Genomic DNA, 18,223 nt, shown 5'->3' with positions numbered 1-18,223 from the left:
TTTTCACAAGAGTATGGTATTGATTATGAGGAGACTTTTGCCCTGTTGCCAAGATAAATATTGTCTGTACTTTGATATTTGTCATTGCTGTTCGTCATTGGCCTCTTTATCAGATGGATGTTAAGAATACTTTTCTTAATGGTCATCTTGCTAAGGAGGTTTACATGCGTCCTCTCCATGGCTTCCACCATTCTTCTAGACAAGTTTGCCGTCTTCGGCGTGCTCTATATGGTCCGAAGCAATCTCTTCATGCTTGGTATGATCACTTTCAGACTGCTGTTACTGAGCTTGGGTGTTATCCTTCTGCCCAGGACTCTGCTTTGTTTCTCCTCCACACCTCTGCTGGTTTTGTTGTCTTATTACTGTATGTGGATGATATGATTATTACTGGTTATGATTTTTTTGCTATCTCTGAGGTCAAGCAACATCTCTTTTGCACCTTCGAAATGAAGGATTTGGGCTTATTACGGTACTTTCTTGGTATTGAGGTGACTTTTTCTCCCACGGGCTATTTTCTGTGTCAAGCCAAGTATGCTAATGAAGTTATTCACCGTGCTGGTCTTATTGACACTAAGATTGCTGATACCCCATTGAGCTTAATGTGAAACTTAACACTACTGATAGTGTTCCTCTGCCTGATCCTACTTTATATCGACAGCTTGTAGATTGCTTAATCTATCTGACGGTTACTCATCCTGATCTTACCTATACTGTTCATGTGGTTAGTCAGTTCGTTTCTGCTCCTCGTTCTACGCATTGTGCTGCTTTGGTTTGGATTCATCGCTACCTTCGCGGTACTATCTTCCAAGGATTGTTGTTGTCTGCTACTTCTTCCTTAGCTTTATTAGCCTATGCTAATACTAATTGGATTGGTGATGTTACAAATCGTAAGTCCACTTTTGGTTTCTGTATGTTTCTTGGCGATTCCTTGATTTCTTAAAAAAACAAGAAATAAACTGTTGTTATCCGTTCTACTACCAAAGCTGAGTACCGTGCCATGGGTCATACTACTACTGAAGTTGTCTAGCATCGTTGTTTTCTCTCTGACTTGGGCATCCCTTAGTCTCCTCTGACCTCCCTCTATTGTGATAACCGTAGTGCTATTCAAATTGTCCATAACACTGTCTTCCATGAGTGAACAAAGCCCATTGAGATTGATTGTCACTTTGTCCGTCAGCATCTGTAGTCTGACTCTATCTCGCTTCCTTTTGTCTCTTCGACTCAGCAACTTGCTGACCTCTTTACCAAGACTCACACCACTACTTGGTTTCAGTTTCTTCTTGGCAAACTCTCAGTGTTTTCTGCTAAAGCACCTTAAGTTTGAGCGGGGGTGTGAGAATATTAGGCTAGGTTTATATATATGGTAGTGTATATTGTGTATATACATGGCGATGTTTTCTTTTCCTCTTTAGTCTTAGGGTTAGGATTACTATATAATCAGATGTATTCTTTGTATTATAACACAATATATACAAAAAGCTTACTTCCGATGTATCAAAAAAAATATATATATATACAAAAAGCTTACAATTTCCACAGGTTACAAGCTATGGCTCGGTATTTGTAGTGTTATAGTGACACATTAGTTATATTTAAAAGCATTGAATGAAGAAAAACTTTGGAAAGACTATTAGTTGTACCGTGCCATGCAATTTCTCCTCTTTCCTCTTATTCTTTTCCTTTATATGTAGAAATAGAATTTTGGCAAACAAAGAGAAAAAGAAAGTAGAATTTGGATAGAATGTAACAAACATAGAATATATGTAGAGATCAAGTCATCCCAAACAGAAAACATTTGAGAACATACAACTAGGTTCAAGCATAGCTAGCCCAAATAGTGAGATATCAAAGAGGCAATTAGTCCATGAACCGAGAGAAGCAAATGACATCTTCAAATCATAATTGTACCTTTATTTATAGAAGAATGCTCAAGGCACCATGCAAGAAGTTCTTCACCACAAACATCTCCTTCAGACAGGGCAACTGGAAGACCATCTTCTCCAATGCTCTCCATTTTCCCTCGGACAATAAAAGCCATCTTCTCAATGGGACCACCACGGTATAAAATTTTGCTTCCTTCTATGTATGTTCTTTGTCTTAGCCTCTCACAAATAGCATCTAAGATAGGTTCATCCATTAGGGCAAAAATACGGACCTGGAAATTGATACATTTGAATGTCCTTAGAGAACATAGGATAGTTAACATAAAGACACAGATTATCATTTGATTATCTCATCTTCAAGTTGGAAACAATTAATTACTTCTAGGGTGCACTCAGAGGTACCAAAAAGTTTGAAAGGATTCACTTTGATTTACGAGAGCATTTACAGGTAAACGTCCACTAAGCAGATAATCCATTTAATAAAGATGGGAGCCATCATCCTTAAAACTGATAAGCATACACACTATAAAATGAGAAGCCTTAAAACATAAGGTAGGAATTAGGATGTGATATGCACCCAGGAAAAGAAAAAACTATACAAAGCACAAATTCATCAAATCTTCAATATCACAAAACCTGAGTGAACAATTGTCACACCTCAGATTTCTAAACCTGGCAGGAGTTAATTCAGTGATGGTAATTAAATGACAAAACTTAATTTATTAGCAAAAAGTGAACACATTGACCAAGCAATGGTCAGAATCCAAAATGTAGGGAGTGTTTTTTTTTTGATAAACGATAATGCCATTGTCAACATATTTAACTACAAAATCAATGTTATGAAAACAATTTTTTTTTTTTGATAAATAAAATTCAGATATTATTAAAAAGCATCAAGGTGATGCAAAGAATACAAAACCAAAGCCCACAAAAGGCCAAAGACTAAGAAACCAAATCATCCACAAAATCTACAAAGGCCAACACATCCGGATCCGCCGACATCGTAACCTGACTATGAAGAACCGAAAAAAGTCTGTTTTCCAACCAATATACCGAATGAGAAATCCACTGAAACGTTCGTCTATTGCGCTCATTACAAATACTCTTTCAGGTTTTATTCCAAAATGCACTATTTTTATTCCAGATTCCAATTCTATTCGAACAGTCAAATTGTTATGTGTGTATATGATCGTTCCAACTTCAAAAGACCAACAAGTTGAGTTTATTTGGCGCAAAATAATGATAAAATATAATTTGGAAAAGACTTGAAAATAAGTCTCCCTGGTTTTACTCATTTGATGAAAAGGGCCCTAAAAGTTGTCAAATGGATTCCCTGGCCACTCAGAATATCCTTAGGGATTTTTGGTATGACTCTAGTTTTATGAAAAATTGATTTATTGACCACCAAACAGTCCCAAAAAAACCCAAACAGTGCTGTTTTATCACTGGGACAGCAAACAGTGAACTTTCTCAAAATTGCAGCAGATTTAATTTAAATTCACACTTTGCAAAATTTCTAGCCTTAAAGGTTGCTTTCTTGAGTTTCAAAAACATGAGTATTTCTTGAGTTTCATGTGAAATAAGTATTTCTTGTCGTACAATTAACATTTGCAACAAAAATTAAGAATATGTTTTCTATGGAAGTCAACATTAATTGAGATTAGATTGAAGATAATTTAACATTTAGACACTAAATTCAATGAAGGACATCAAGATATCATTATATAATAATGGATCCTCTATGGTTCATTATAGGAAAGTCTTCTAAACTTGGATAATTCGTAGTCCAAAAGATCTAACAACAAAATATGCACTACTCTAATTATTAAACATCACACATGAGTAACTAACTAGCAATACTATGGTAATCAAATGGGCCAAGCTTTGAAGCTCACTTTTTTTACAAATTTGAAGAGGTGCCGTCGAATATCTCTCTGAAGGTCTTCCGGCAAATTCTCCAATAGCATTTCTTCATTTACTCCTCTGGTGGCAGCCCAATTATAGCGTTCTGATTGACGAACTTGCCTGCATTATAGAACAATTATATGGGTCGATTTGCTAATTAGCATTCCATAGCATATATTCTATGCACAAACAGATACAATAACTGCAACTATGCAATGAAGAACAGAGATTACTTCATGAAACATAGATTACCCTCTCTCTCTTGGGTGGTAATCCTTCATGAATCATGTTATGTAATTAATATGCACAACCATATACAATAACCACAACTATGCATTGAAGAATAAAGATCACTTCATAAAACATAGTTTTTTTTTTTCATTTCCTTTTAAAAACTTTTGGGTGCTAATTCTTCACCAACCATGTTATGTAAATAACACTCTACTTGGATAGTATTTGAATCAAAGAAAAGTTGTGGAACTGAGAAATAAAGGCAAATAGAACCTAAACACAAACGGAAACTTTGAGAACATTTAGTGCTTAATTTCTATCTATGACTAATACAAAGGAGCATGACGAGTTCCATTGCAGTTCATCACAAGTCAGTACGCACAAAGCAGTGTTTCGACCCAAATCTATTTGGAAAAAGGGAAAGGAAAAGAAATCCATGTTTTTGGGTTTGGAACTTGTTAGAATTGTTGAGAGTGTTACCCTACCCTCAATTTCTTGCACTTTACACTTGAATTTGGTATTAGAGCACTTTGATATTACCCTAGAAAGTGTTATTGAAGTCTGGAAATCGTCGTGAGGTGACCTTAACATGCTGATATCTTCATTCGTATGATGGTGTCATCATCTGCACGGACGCCGTCATCTGGCAAATGCATGTTTTAATTTGTCTCTTGTTCTCCTAACAATTACGGTATCTGTAGGTTTAGAGAAGAGAAAGAATTAGGGAATGAGTTAGACTTCATTCCCTTTTATATTGATAATTGAGCAATTACAGGCATAGTCTGAGCAATCACAAAAAAGGAAAAAAAAGGAATAAATACAATTATTTTCTATTCTAATATTTCCTATTATAACAATTTCCTATTTTAACACTCCCCCTCAAGCTAGTGCGGAGATATCTCTCATGCCCAGCTTATTGAGAATGTCATGAAATGATTTGCTCCCTAGTCCCTTGGTGAGAACATCAGCTAGTTGGTCCCCAGTCTTCACAAACAAAATACATATGGTGCCACTAGTAAGTTTTTCCTTGATGAAGTGCCGATCAATCTCCAGATGCGTAGTTCTATCATGCTAAATTGGATTATGAGCTATGTTGATTGCGGCCTTGTTGTCACAATATAATCGCATAGAATCAGTCTGATGGATTCCCAAGTCTCCCAACAATAGCTTAATCCATAGTAACTCACATACACCTTGAGCCATCGCCCTAAATTCTGCCTCAGCACTAGATCTAGCCACCACATTCTGTTTCTTACTTCGCCATGTGACTAGGTTGCCACCCACACATGTGCAGTATCCAGAAGTCGATCGTCTGTCAGTGACTGATCCAGCCCAATCTGCATCAGTAAATGCCTCCACACTGAGATGACCATGTTTTTATAAATAGAGGCCCTTTCCAGGAGAAGACTTGAAATATCTCAGGATTCTCATAACTGCCTCCAAGTGGGAAGTTCTAGGAGCATGCATAAACTGGCTCACCATGCTCACGGCAATGGCAATGGCAATGTCTAGACGTGAGTGGGATAAGTATATAAGCTTACCCACTAGTCGCTGGTATCTCTTCCTGTCCACTAGATCTCCCTCTTGATCCTCACTCAGTTTCTGGCTGGTTCTAGAGGTATATCACATGGTCTACCTCCAAGCATTCCAGTTTCTTTTAGCAAGTCAAGTATATACTTCCTCTGGCATATGAAGATGCCACCCTTGGACCGAGCTACTTCAATGCCCAAAAAATACTTCAAATGGCCTAAGTCCTTGATTTCAAGTTCTTTGGCTAAGTATTCTTTCAAACGAGGAATCTCCTCAACATCATCTCCTGTCAGAACAATATCATCAATATAGACAATAAGAACTGTGGTCTTACAATGAAAGGAGTGTTTGAACCCATATTTAAGCATAGCTTCAGCGAACCGTTCAAACCAAGCCCTCAAAGACTGCTTTAACCCATAAAGAGACTTTCGGAGCCTGCATACTTTACCATTGGACTTAGCATCCGCAAAACCAGGAGGAATATCCATATAGACCTCTTCTGTTAGGTCTCCATGAAGGAAGGACTTAGAAAATATGAGGAAGAAGAACTCCGAAAATATGAGGAAGAAGGCATATATTTCTGTTATATTCAAAACTTCTTATCTTACAAGAACAAATGACACTCCTTATATAGGAGATATTACAAACATCATTATAACCCATTATATGCCACTTACATATTATATATTACCACTATCTACCGCTATCATATTCTATACATGCCACCAACACCACTATCATATTATATACATGCCACCAACACCACTATCATATGCCACTATCTTATTATCTACCACTATCATATTCTATACATGCCACCAACACCACTATCATATGCCACCAACACCACTATCATATGCCACTATCTTATTATATACATTAACACAAATTTCCAGCACTCCCCCTCAAGCTGGTTTGAAGATATCTTCCATAGCCAGCTTGCTAGTCAGCTTACAAATTGCTTCTTGTGCAGTCCCTTCGTTAGCACATCAGCTAATTGTTCACCTGTTGGAAGGTAGGTCATACAGATTATGCCAGCATTGATTTTCTCCTTGATGAAATGTTTATCCACTTCTATATGTTTTGTGCGATCATGTAGAACTGGATTATGAGCTATAGATATAGCTGCTTTGTTGTCACAATAGACCTTCATAGGTGTCGGGTGAGAAAGCTTTAATTCTTCAAGAATTCTTTTAATCCACATTACTTCACAGATTCCATGGGCAACAGCTCTGAACTCTGCTTTTGCACTACTTCTAGCTACCACATTCTGTTTTTTACTCCGCCATGTAACTAGGTTCCCACCTACAAAGGAGCAGTATCCGGATGTTGATCTCCTGTCTGTAACACTTCCTGCCCAGTCTGCATCTGTGTATACTTCAACTTGAAGATGTCCATGTTTCTTGAACAGTAAGCCTCTCCCTGGAGTTCCTTTCAAATATCTTAAGATCTTATAAACGGCCTCAAAGTGCTCTGCCCCTGGTGAGTGCATGAACTGACTTACCATGCTGACTGCAAAGGCAATATCAGGCCGCGTATGAGACAAGTAAATCAATTTCCCTACAAGTCGCTGATATTGTTCCCTCTCTTTGACTTCTTCAGCCTTAGCAGCTTGTAACTTCAAGTTAGGCTCGATCGGAGTCTCCACCATCTTACAACCAAGCATACCTGTTTCTCCAAGGAGATCAAGAACATATTTTCTCTGATTAACGAATATACCTTCCTTGGATCTTGCAAATTCCATTCCGAGGAAATACTTGAGGGCTCCCAGATCCTTAATGTGAAATTCTTTTGCGAGTTTCTCTTTGAGGGCTGCTAACTCTGCTTCATCATTACCAGTTAAAATGATGTCATCAACATAAACAATCAAAATTGCAATTTTACTGTTTTTTGAATGTTTATAAAATATTGTGTGATCTGCTTGACTCTGCGAGAAGCCACAACTGATAACTGCCTTCCCAAAGCGTTCAAACCACGCTCTTGGTGATTGTTTGAGTCCGTATAATGACTTGTTCAATCGGCATACTCTGTCGCTTCCAAGTTTCTGCTCAAATCCCAGCGGTAGGCTCATGAACACCTCCTCTTCAAGATCACCATTGAGAAATGCATTTTTAATGTCAAGTCGATGTAGTGGCCAATCTGAATTTACTGCAAGAGATAACAGTACTCGGATGGAATTTATTTTAGCAACAGGAGCAAACGTCTCCTGATAGTCGATCCCATAAGTTTGAGTGAAGCCTTTAGCCACCAGTCTCGCCTTGTATCTCTCAACGCTTCCATCTGCGTTACATTTTATCGTAAACACCCATTTACACCCAACTGTTTTCTTGTCTTTGGGTAGATCAACTATCTCCCAAGTACCATTTCTCCTTAAAGCATTCATCTCCTCCATGACTGCTAATTTCCAATTCGGATCATCCAATGCTTCCTGTATATTCCTTGGAACAAACAAGTGTGAAATCCTAGATGTGAAAGCTCTATGGGTTTTAGACAGTCTTTGATAGGAGAGGTAATTTGCAATAGGATGTTTAATGCAATTTCGGACACCTTTCCTAATTGCTATAGGAACATCAAGGTCGGAAATAGAAAGAATAGGATTACCTAAAATTTCGATGCCAGAACTCGGGTGGACATTCGGGTCATTAGGACGGACATTCGGGTCATTATTCCTCAGATGAAATCGCTTCCTAGTATAAACCTGAAGCTCAGGATTTAGATCTTTTTGTAGTACTTCTCCCCCTAAACAAGAATCTTCTTGACTAGGCACCATAGAACTTGGTTCTCCTAAGTGATCATTATCAGACAGATGTGGTGTTTGTGTAGGATAAATGACATTGGGGAGTGGGATAGAAATATCCCAAAAACGGTCTTCTACTCCACTTGTCTCCCCTGAAGAGAAGTGTTGGGGAAATAGGATTTTGTTTCCACAAATGACACATCCATACTCACATGAAATTTCTTGGTTTGAGGATCGAAACACTTATACCCCTTTTTGTTTGAGGAATAACCCAAAAAAACACATTTTATAGCACGGGAGCCAAGTTTTGAACGAAATTGACTGGGAACATGAACATAGGCAATACATCCAAAAACTTTGGCGGGTAAATCAGAAAACAACCTTGTGTCAGGAAAAAAAGTTTTGAGACAATCAAAAGGTGTTTTGTATGTTAACACCTTTGTAGGCATCCTGTTTATCAAATAAGAGGCTGTTAAAATTGCTTCACCCCATAAATATTTAGGAATATGCATGTAAAACATTATAGCACGTGCTACTTCAAGTAGATGTTTATTTTTTCGTTCTGCAATGCCATTTTGTTGAGGGGTATCCCGACATGTAGATTGATGTAAAATCCCCTTTTTTTCCAAAAACTCACCCAACTGCTCATTGAAATATTCTGTTCCATTATCAGAATGTAAAATACCAATTTTGGTTTGAAATTGGTTTTCAATCATATTATAAAAATTTGTGAATAAATTTTTCACGTCAGATTTTTTATTCATCAAATAAATCCAACATAAGCGGGTATGGTCATCAATAAATGTAACAAACCATCTTTTACCAGAAAGAGTAGTGATTTTAGAAGGGCCCCAAACTATGAATCAAATAAAAAGGTTTGGAAGCCTGGTAAGGTTTTGGCAAATAAGTAGAGCGATGAAATTTTGCAAAAATGCAACTTTCACAATGAAAAGAAGAACAATCAATCCCTTTAAATAATTCTGGAAATAAATGTTTCAGATAAAGAAAACTAGGATGTCCTAGCCTATAGTGCCATAGCATTATTTTTTCTCGAATAGAGATTGAACTAGTACTATTAAAGCTCTGAGCTTTTTTATTACTAACAGGTACTTCATCAAAGTAGTAAAGACCTTCAAGCATCCTAGCACGCCCAATCATCATCCCCGAGTTCTGGTCCTGAAATTCACAATGGGATTCAAAAAATGTAACACGACAATTAGAATCCTTAGATAGTTTACTGACAGACAAAAGGTTACAGGCTAAGTTGGGGACGTGAAGAACAGTATTGAGATTAATTTTCTCAGTTAGTTTAATAAATCCTTTTCCTGCAATAGGTGAAAAACTACCATCGGCTATTCTGATTTTGTCATGACCAGAACAAGGGAAATAGGTACTAAATAAATGGGAAAAACGAGTCATGTGATCGGAGGCACCGGAATCTATGATCCACGGAGAGAAGTTTAGGCAAGAGAAGGCTTTAGGATTTCTACCTGTTTGTGCCAACAAAACACTAGGAGTACCGGATGAGGAGTTGGATTTTATCAACTTTAAGAGTTGATCAATCTGCTCTTTGTTGAAGGGACCTGAATCGGTTTCATTAGCGGTAGGAAAGCCACGATTCTTCTCTCCTTGTTTGCTGCTTTTCCAGTTGACAGGTTTGCCATGGATCTTCCAACACGTTTCGCGTGTATGGCGAGGCTTGTTGCAAAAATCACACCAGACCCGTGGCTTATCATCAAACCTGCGCTGGTAATTTGCAGCCTTGTTGGCCGCAGCATCGCTAATTAAAGCAGAAATTTCAATTGATTCACCAGTACCTTTTTTCTTAAGCATGACGCTCCTTCGGCTCTCTTCCCTTCTGACTTCGGCAAATACTTCGCCAATGGATGGAAGAGGAGGTCTGCCAATAATTCTTCCTCACACTTCATCGAACTCAATGTTGAGGCCGGCAAGAAACTTGTAAATACGGCTGTCTTCCACAGTTTTCTTGTGGTGGTTGCAGTCGTCAACCGATTTCCATTCGTATGTGTTGAAGATGTCAAGATCCTGCCACAACCTTTTCAACGAATTGAAATATTTGGTGACGGAATCATCTCCTTGACGAATCTCTCCCAACTTCAAAGTTAATTCGAAAACTTGAGATTGATTTCCTAGGTCAGAATACATCTGACTAACATTATCCCACAATTCTTGTGCAGTAGTATAGCACATGTAATTAGAGCTTATATCCTCCTCCATGGAATTGACCAACCATGTCATAACCATGGAGTTTTCAGCGTCCCAACTGTCGAACAGCGGATCATTAACAGCAGGAGCCTTCTTGTCACCACTGATGTAACCGATCTTTCCTTGCCCACGGATATACATCCGGACAGATTGTGACCAGCGGAGAAAATTATCACCATTTAGGCGGATGGTGGTGATTTGGACAGAGTGAGAGTTGGACGTTTTCACCGGAATGACAGCGGCAGGGGTTGAAGTGGTTTCGGACGTGACTTCCGACATGGCTATGACGGTTTTAGGGCTGCTGTGTTTTTTGTTGCTCTGATACCAACTTAGAAAATATGAGGAAGAAGAACTCTGAAAATATGAGGAAGAAGGAATATATTTCTGTTATATTCAAAACTTCTTATCTTACAAGACCAAATGACACTCCTTATATAGGAGATATTACAAACATCATTATAACCCATTATATGCCACTTACATATTATATATTACCACTATCTACCACTATCATATTCTATACATGCCACCAACACCACTATCATATTATATACATGCCACCAACACCACTATCATATGCCACTATCTTATTATCTACCATTATCATATTCTATACATGCCACCAACACACCACTATCATATGCCACCAACACCACTATCATATGCCACTATCTTATTATATACATTAACACAAATTTCCAGCAGAAGGCATTCTTCACATCAAACTGATGAAGTGACCAATCCAAATTTGCAGCAAGAGAGAGTAAGATTCTCACAGAATTCATCTTAGCAACCGGTGCAAATGTCTCCTAGTAATCCACCCCATAAGTCTGAGTGAAGCCCTTAGCAACCAGACTTGTTTTGTACCGTTCTATGGAACCATCTGCTTTGTGTTTTACAGTGTACACCCACTTACACCCAACTGGATTTTTGCCTCTAGGTAACTCCACTAACTCCCAAGTGCCACTCTTGCTGAGAGCTCTCATCTCTTCCATCATGGCATGTTTCCATTCAGGAATAAAGAGAGCATCCTGAAAATTGGTAGGTAGACTCATAGAAGACACTTTAGACAGAAAAGCTTTATATGAGGAAGACAGATGAGAATAAGAGACATGATTATTAATAGAATGTTGAGTACATGACCTAACCCCCTTCCTATTAGTAATGGGAACATCTAGATCTGACAAAACAAGAATACAAGCACTAGGATCAGAATTACCTGGACTCTCAGGAGAGGGGGGTGACTTTGGACACTCATCTGGAGAAGAAGCTTGTAGCAGAGGAAGGAAAGTAGTCTCTTGCATACAGGTGACATGCTGTCTGTCGTTGTCCCTGATATAAAATTTGCTTGCTTTCTTTTCTTCAACAACTGTTGGCTTATCATCCTCTATCTTTTCAACCACTTGCGGAAGTGGAACATGAATCGCTTCACACCAAGGCTCCCCCCGAAAGGATGACTGGGAGACTGGGGGGTCGGAAAGTAGGGTTGAGACTCAAAGAAAGCGACATCCATGGAGACAAATCATTTGCGAGGGGGAGGATGATAACACTTATAACCCTTTTTAGTGGCAGAATAACCTAGAAAAACACACTTAAGAGACCAAAGATCCAATTTACCACGAGTGGATAAATGATTATGGACAAAGCAAACACAGCCAAAAGTCTTAGGAGGAATGAAGAACCCGGAAGAGGTTGACCTGAACAACACGTGAAGAGGTGTTTGTTTTTGAAGGACTTGGGTAGAAAGATGATTAATTAAATAAGCAGCAGTGAGAACTGCTTCCCCCCAGTAGGATCGAGAATCCCGCATCTCATAGCATAGGCAACGGGCAACATCAAGAAGATGGCGATTTTTGCGTTCTGCAATCCCATTTTGTTGAGGGGTATTAGTGTATGAGGTCTGGTGAATAATGTCATGAGTGGTGAAGTAAGTGGCAAGACCAGAGTCAACATATTCCGCCCCATTATCAGAACGTAAAATTTTGACAACCGCCCCAAACTGAGTACAAATCATTTTATGGAAGTTTTGAAACACAAAAAATACCTCACTTTTATCTTTCATCAAATAGACCCAAGTAGCCCTGGAACAATCATCTATGAAGGTAACAAACCATTTTTGACGAGTAAAAGACAAAACAGGAAAGACCCCAAACATCAGAATGAATCAAAGGAAATGGAACTAAACTTTTATTAATAGGAGCAAAAGAGGCTCTGTATTGTTTTCCAAGTTGACAAGACTCACATTGAAAATCTGACACATTATTTTTCTCAAAAAAAGAAGGAAATAAATGCTTAAGTAATAAAAAAGAGGGATGTCCTAAGCGACGGTGCCACAGCCAAATGCCGTCCTTGGTAGATGGTAACTGAATAGATAAATGAGCCAGCTTGTTTGTCTGATCTAAAATGTAGAGCTCATGTTCCTCTCTACCATTGCCAATCCTCTTCCTCGTGATGAGGTCCTAAAAAAGACAACGATCAGGAAAAAACGTCACACTACAATTTAAGTCACGGGTAATACGACTCAAAGATAAAGATTAACACTGAAATTTGGAACATAGAGAACAGAAGACAAAGGAAAGGAAGATGGGCATGAATTAAACATTTCCGTGACACAGACGAAATGGTACCATCAGCAATACGGATTTTTTTCTAACTTGAGGAGGGGTTATATTCTGAAAATAAATTAGAGGAGCCAAACATATGGTCAGAAGCACCAATAATCCATGGGACGTGCGTATGAGATAGCAATGCACATGGGAAGGAAGCCAAGTTACCTGAATTGGCAAAGGACAAAGAAGGTGTACCTGTGGTAGAAGTAGAGGCTTGACGGTCTAGTAAGCAGCGAAGAGCAATCTCAAAATCCGAGGCAGATAACCCTGAGACATCAGCAGTGGAGGAGACAACCGGAGATGAAGATAAGGGCTCAATAGTGTCTGAAAGATGGGCCCGTGCATTGGCCCCGCGGCCTCTAGTACCTGACCGACCCCCTCGAGTACCAGGATGGTCGCCTTGGCCACTAGAGGGAGTACCATGCAGCTTCCAACAAGTCTCGCGTGTGCGGCAAGGTCGACGACAGTAGTCACAGTAAAGATTATCCTTCTCAGAGGAAGGACGAGAACTACGAGTCATGCGGTCACCATCACGAGAGGGTGCAGAAACTAGGGCCAAGCGATCAGTAGTAGCAGAAAGAAGCATTGTAGAACAGCAACTTTCCTCATTCTGCACAAAAGCAAAGGCTTCTTGGAGAGAAGGAAGCACATCCATGCCAAGTACTCTGCTCTGAACCAGGATCATACTCCACATTTAGGCCTTCCAAGAACTTCAAGACCCGCTCTTGAGTCACAAACTTCCAGTAACCTGCAGAATTAGTGAGACAGACAGGCTTGTAATCTTGAAGGTGATCAAGCCGCGTCCACCCATTGCTAAGGAAGGTAAAATACTAAAGGATAGTCTGTTCACCTTGTACTGACCTTTCAATGGAGCAACGTAACTCGAAAGTCTGTAAGAAGTTCCCTCTCCTAGAGTAAGTAGTTGCTATGGCCTCCCAAATATCCTGGGCAGCGTCCATAGATAAGTAGCCCTCTCCAATCTCCGGAACCATAGAATGGATCAAACAACCCATAATCAGAGAATTGGTGATCTCCCACTGGTCATAATGAGGGTCAGTGAGACTGGGTGCCTGAACCCACCCGTCAACATATCCCATCTTCCCTTTGCTCTTTAAAAAAATAGTCAGACTCTGCGACCACGCTAGGTAATTTTGACCATTGAATGGAGAGGTGGTGATTCTAAGGCCAGTGTGGAGGTTATCAGTTATAGTGGAAGGGATGACAGAACTCTCGCCCCGAGATGGCTGAGAGGTAGTAGATTCACTAGTCAAATTCGCCATGGAGACTCTACTAATTATTCCTCAAACACAATGCCAATCACAAACTAGGAAGATAAGAGCGGAGTAACAAGCACAATAACCACTAAAAAATTAAGAATCCTGTTTTTATTTTTTATTTTTTTAGTGAGTGTTTTAAACAATAGTTAACAGAGGTGTACTAAACAAACAGAGGCTGGAGATGAGATGAACAAAGATGAGAGTTGAAGTTGAAAATGGCAACAGAGTCCTACGCAGATTGAAAGCTGGTCGACGAGGGCCCAGATGGCCAGAGGAAGTCTCGACGAGGGCCCAGATGGCCAGAGGGAGTGCCGACAGAGGCCTATGACGCCAGAGGGACTGCTGACAACCCCCTCGAAAGTGGAAAGGAGGTCGACAAAGCCTAAAAGGTTGTCGAGATAGCTGGGCAAAGGTGTTGGGACTGGGGTTTGACTGTAGGTAGGTTGGGTGTGGGCTACAGTGAGATGAGGCTAGGGTTTTGGTCGGTCTGAACTGTTTTGACAGGAGAGAAAAGGCAACAGAGAGATGGAGCTAGGGTTTTGGCTCTGATACTATGTAAGTTTAGAGAAGAGAAGGAATTAGGGAATGAGTTAGACTTCATTCCCTTTTATATTGATAATTGAGCAATTACAGGCCTAGTCTGAGCAATCACAAAAAAGGAAAAAAGGAATAATACAATTATTTCCTATTATAACAATTTCCTATTCTAACGGTATCATGTGCGAGAGTGTTAGAGATTTGTCCCACATCGTTGCCTGGTCCATATGTTCTAGAGGCCACTCCACCCATTGCAAATTGGTTTTGAGTTGGATGCTTTCCAAAAACCTATTCATCATATTCTCTTCTTTCCTTCTCTTCACTCTTTCTTTTCTAATCTAATCTAACTTCTTGCACTTGACATTTCAACTGACCTAATTGGATTTATAGGAAAATATATACTTCATTTTTTTTATTTGGGTTTGATGAAAAATTGGAAGAAAAAAAAATGCAAACCAATATGTCCCTACCACATTGATTGTAAAAGATGTTAAGAGTAGGAAACTTACAAAAAAGAGGGTAATTTGGGCAAGTGTATTAGACTAAGATTAAGTAATTCCATATCCGTTGAAATCTGGCCATATCTAAAGGGAGTTCAATTTGTTTACACACCTAATATTGATTTGGGACTTGGTTGCAGGAATCGTGCAACTAGGTGGCGATTTTGAGTAAGAATCGCGATCCCGCGATTCCTAGAAAGAAACATGTAAGAATCGCGTTTCTGTGGAGAGAGAAACGCGATTTAGTCCAAGATGGGATCGTAAAGGAGAGAGAGAGAGAGAGAGAGAGAGACCCTAACCTTCGATGTCGACATGAGAGGAGAAAGGGCTTCGATCATCTTCGTCACTCTCGCGATCGTCTTCGTCACTCTCTCGATCGTCTTCATCTTCGTCTTCGTCACTCTCTCTGTGCTTCTCTCTCTCTTGGTCTCTACTTCTCTCCCTCTTCATCTCTGTTCGTCGTTGCCTTCACTCTCTCTCTTCGTATGGATCATATATAATATATAATATATATAATTTATCATATATAATATATATATATATATATTATATATGTAATAAAAAGATGTTTAATTATTATTTATAATAAATATAATTTATCATACATTATAGATGTAATAAAAAAATATTTAATTATTATTTCTTAAAATATCATATATAATAATAATTTTTGTAAATTATTATTTCTTAACTTTTTAACATATAATAAATAAAATAAATCATCCAATTATTTAAAAGAAATCTAATTAAACCATATATAATTAAAAAAATTATAAAATAAAATATCTAATTTTTCTTTTTATTTATTTTAACATAATTTATTATTCCTTATTTATTATAATTTTTTATTTATAATATATATCAATTAAAAATAAAAAAATAAATTAACAATAATACATTATTTAAAAAATATAACAAATAAAAAAAATAATTAATGTATATTAAAATAAAAATATTTATAAAAAAACTTCTAATGTGCATTAAAATATATATATATATATATATTACCGCTCCCCGAGACGCTCCCAACCTAAGAAACTTCTATCGGCTCATGATTCCCCACTCCCGTCCCCGCTCCCGCTTTGTGCAACTAAGATTTGGGATTGAGATATTATTTTTTGTTAACCCTTATATTATGGCTTATGTAATAGTTTTAGGACTAGACTCTGATATGAATATTGATGGTTGAGATTGAGATCCCTGCTTGTCCTTCTTTTATTCTTCTTGGTGCTAGATCAATTTTGGTGTCATAGCCAAAATTGTGATCCATTGTTTTTGTTTGATCGGCATAGTTGCCTTCTTGATACAGCCTCATTGGTTTGAACCATCATCGTCCATCTATGAAGCATGTGCACATGTTGGTATGAGTATTGGTACGATACAAATACGTTAATACAATAAAAGTAAAAAAAGTAGGATACGGGTATAGCTTGGTACGTTCGTAAAAAATATTTATTTTGAATTTGGAGTAATGCAAAAATTAGTTAAATGGTTTAGTTCGTTAAGATTCCAACTTACAATTCACATTTGATGCCAAAAGTAAGGTATAAATTAAATTAAATGTCTATATTAAATAAAAGCTTAATTTTAAAATCATGATAAGTAGGAGTGTTCACGGATTGGTTCTGTGTGGTTCAGATGACGGGTTAGACCCACCCAATAGGGTGTGGGTTGGGAAAAAATGGAACCGCATTTGCCTGCAGTGCGGGTTGCAGATCGAACGGGTGGGTCATGCAGTTGTGCATGCGGTTTGTGAATTAGACTCTTTTTTTTTTGAAATTTTATTTTTGGGCTTTGGCGTTGGGGCCTTCCCCACTTTCTGAAGCCATAAAAAAACAAACATAAATAATTTTTTTTTGCACTTTGAATATGTATATAACAAATAAAGACAAAAGAAAAAAGACAAACAAATTTTTTTTTTATTATTATTCAACCTAGCTTTATCACATACAATAATGAAAAGAATTTCTTTTATTAAATAAACAAAGCAAAAAGTTACAAACAGAACCAGCAAAACAAACCATAAATAAATAAAGGAGGATTCTAGATCTGGGTACCTTCGTGCAATGAAACTTTCTTTTTTCTTTGGTTTTGTTTGCAGTAGATCTTCCAGATCTAGTATCTCTAGATCTGGTTTGCGATTGGGCGACGATAACAGGGAGAAGATGAGGGGACAACGGCAAGCAACCAACAACGTGGTTGGGTTGATGTGCGAGAGGTGATGGAACGGCGATCGAGTAGGGGTTGATCTGCGAGAGACGACGGCGACGGTAGAGGAGAGGAGAGGAGAGAGATGGCGACGGAGAGGTGAAGAAAGAGATGGCGAGCAAGGGGCGAGAGATGGTAGTGGTGGTGGTGACGACGATGGGGAGGAGAGAGAAAGAGAGACAGAGAAGGCCCCAATGAGAGAGAGAGAAATAGCTGTGTAGAGAGAGAAAGAACAACCAAAAAATGAATTCAACATGTGCGAGTGAGATTTTTTTTTTTATTTCAAACATAATCTGCGGGCAGTTTGCAGATTTGGTAGGGTCAGATTTGATCTGAACCTAATTTTGTATGGAAAAATAGACCCGCATCTGCCCTATTTATGCATGCGGGTAGGGTTGGATTTGTGCAGGTAAGGTTGGTTTGGGCGAGTTGCCCACCCCTAATGATAAGTATAAAAAACGAAAGTTCAATGAAACTAGCTTCAACTCTGTATAGAAGAAAATACCATTCTAATTGAGATATAGCTTGGGTATATATTAGATACTGCTGGGGTACGACAAAAAGTAAAAAGAAAAAATAT

At 38.4% G+C, this 18,223-nt stretch overlaps 1 protein-coding gene across 9 annotated transcripts in view; it reads right to left on the bottom strand.

Moving 5' to 3' along the window:
- Window positions 1–18,223, bottom strand: part of LOC114280810 (putative cyclic nucleotide-gated ion channel 20, chloroplastic) — a 95,652-nt gene that overhangs the window by 22,834 nt on the left and 54,595 nt on the right. For all 9 annotated transcript variants that reach the window (XR_014356870.1, XR_014356868.1, XR_014356869.1 and 6 more), the window contains 2 exons: window positions 3,779–3,908; window positions 1,909–2,155 (listed from right to left, as the gene is read on the bottom strand). Coding sequence is in view for 6 of the 9 variants with exons in the window: in XM_028223200.2 (XP_028079001.2) it covers window positions 1,909–2,155; window positions 3,779–3,908 (377 nt within the window). In the remaining 3 variants the exon portion in view is untranslated. The remainder of the gene's footprint in view (window positions 1–1,908; window positions 2,156–3,778; window positions 3,909–18,223) is intronic.

Source organism: Camellia sinensis, chromosome 15 (assembly GCF_055761805.1).
Source record: "Camellia sinensis isolate YWXY chromosome 15, ASM5576180v1, whole genome shotgun sequence".
In the NCBI taxonomy this organism is placed as follows: Eukaryota; Viridiplantae; Streptophyta; class Magnoliopsida; order Ericales; family Theaceae; genus Camellia; species Camellia sinensis.
This window is presented reverse-complemented; position numbering and strand designations above follow the sequence as displayed.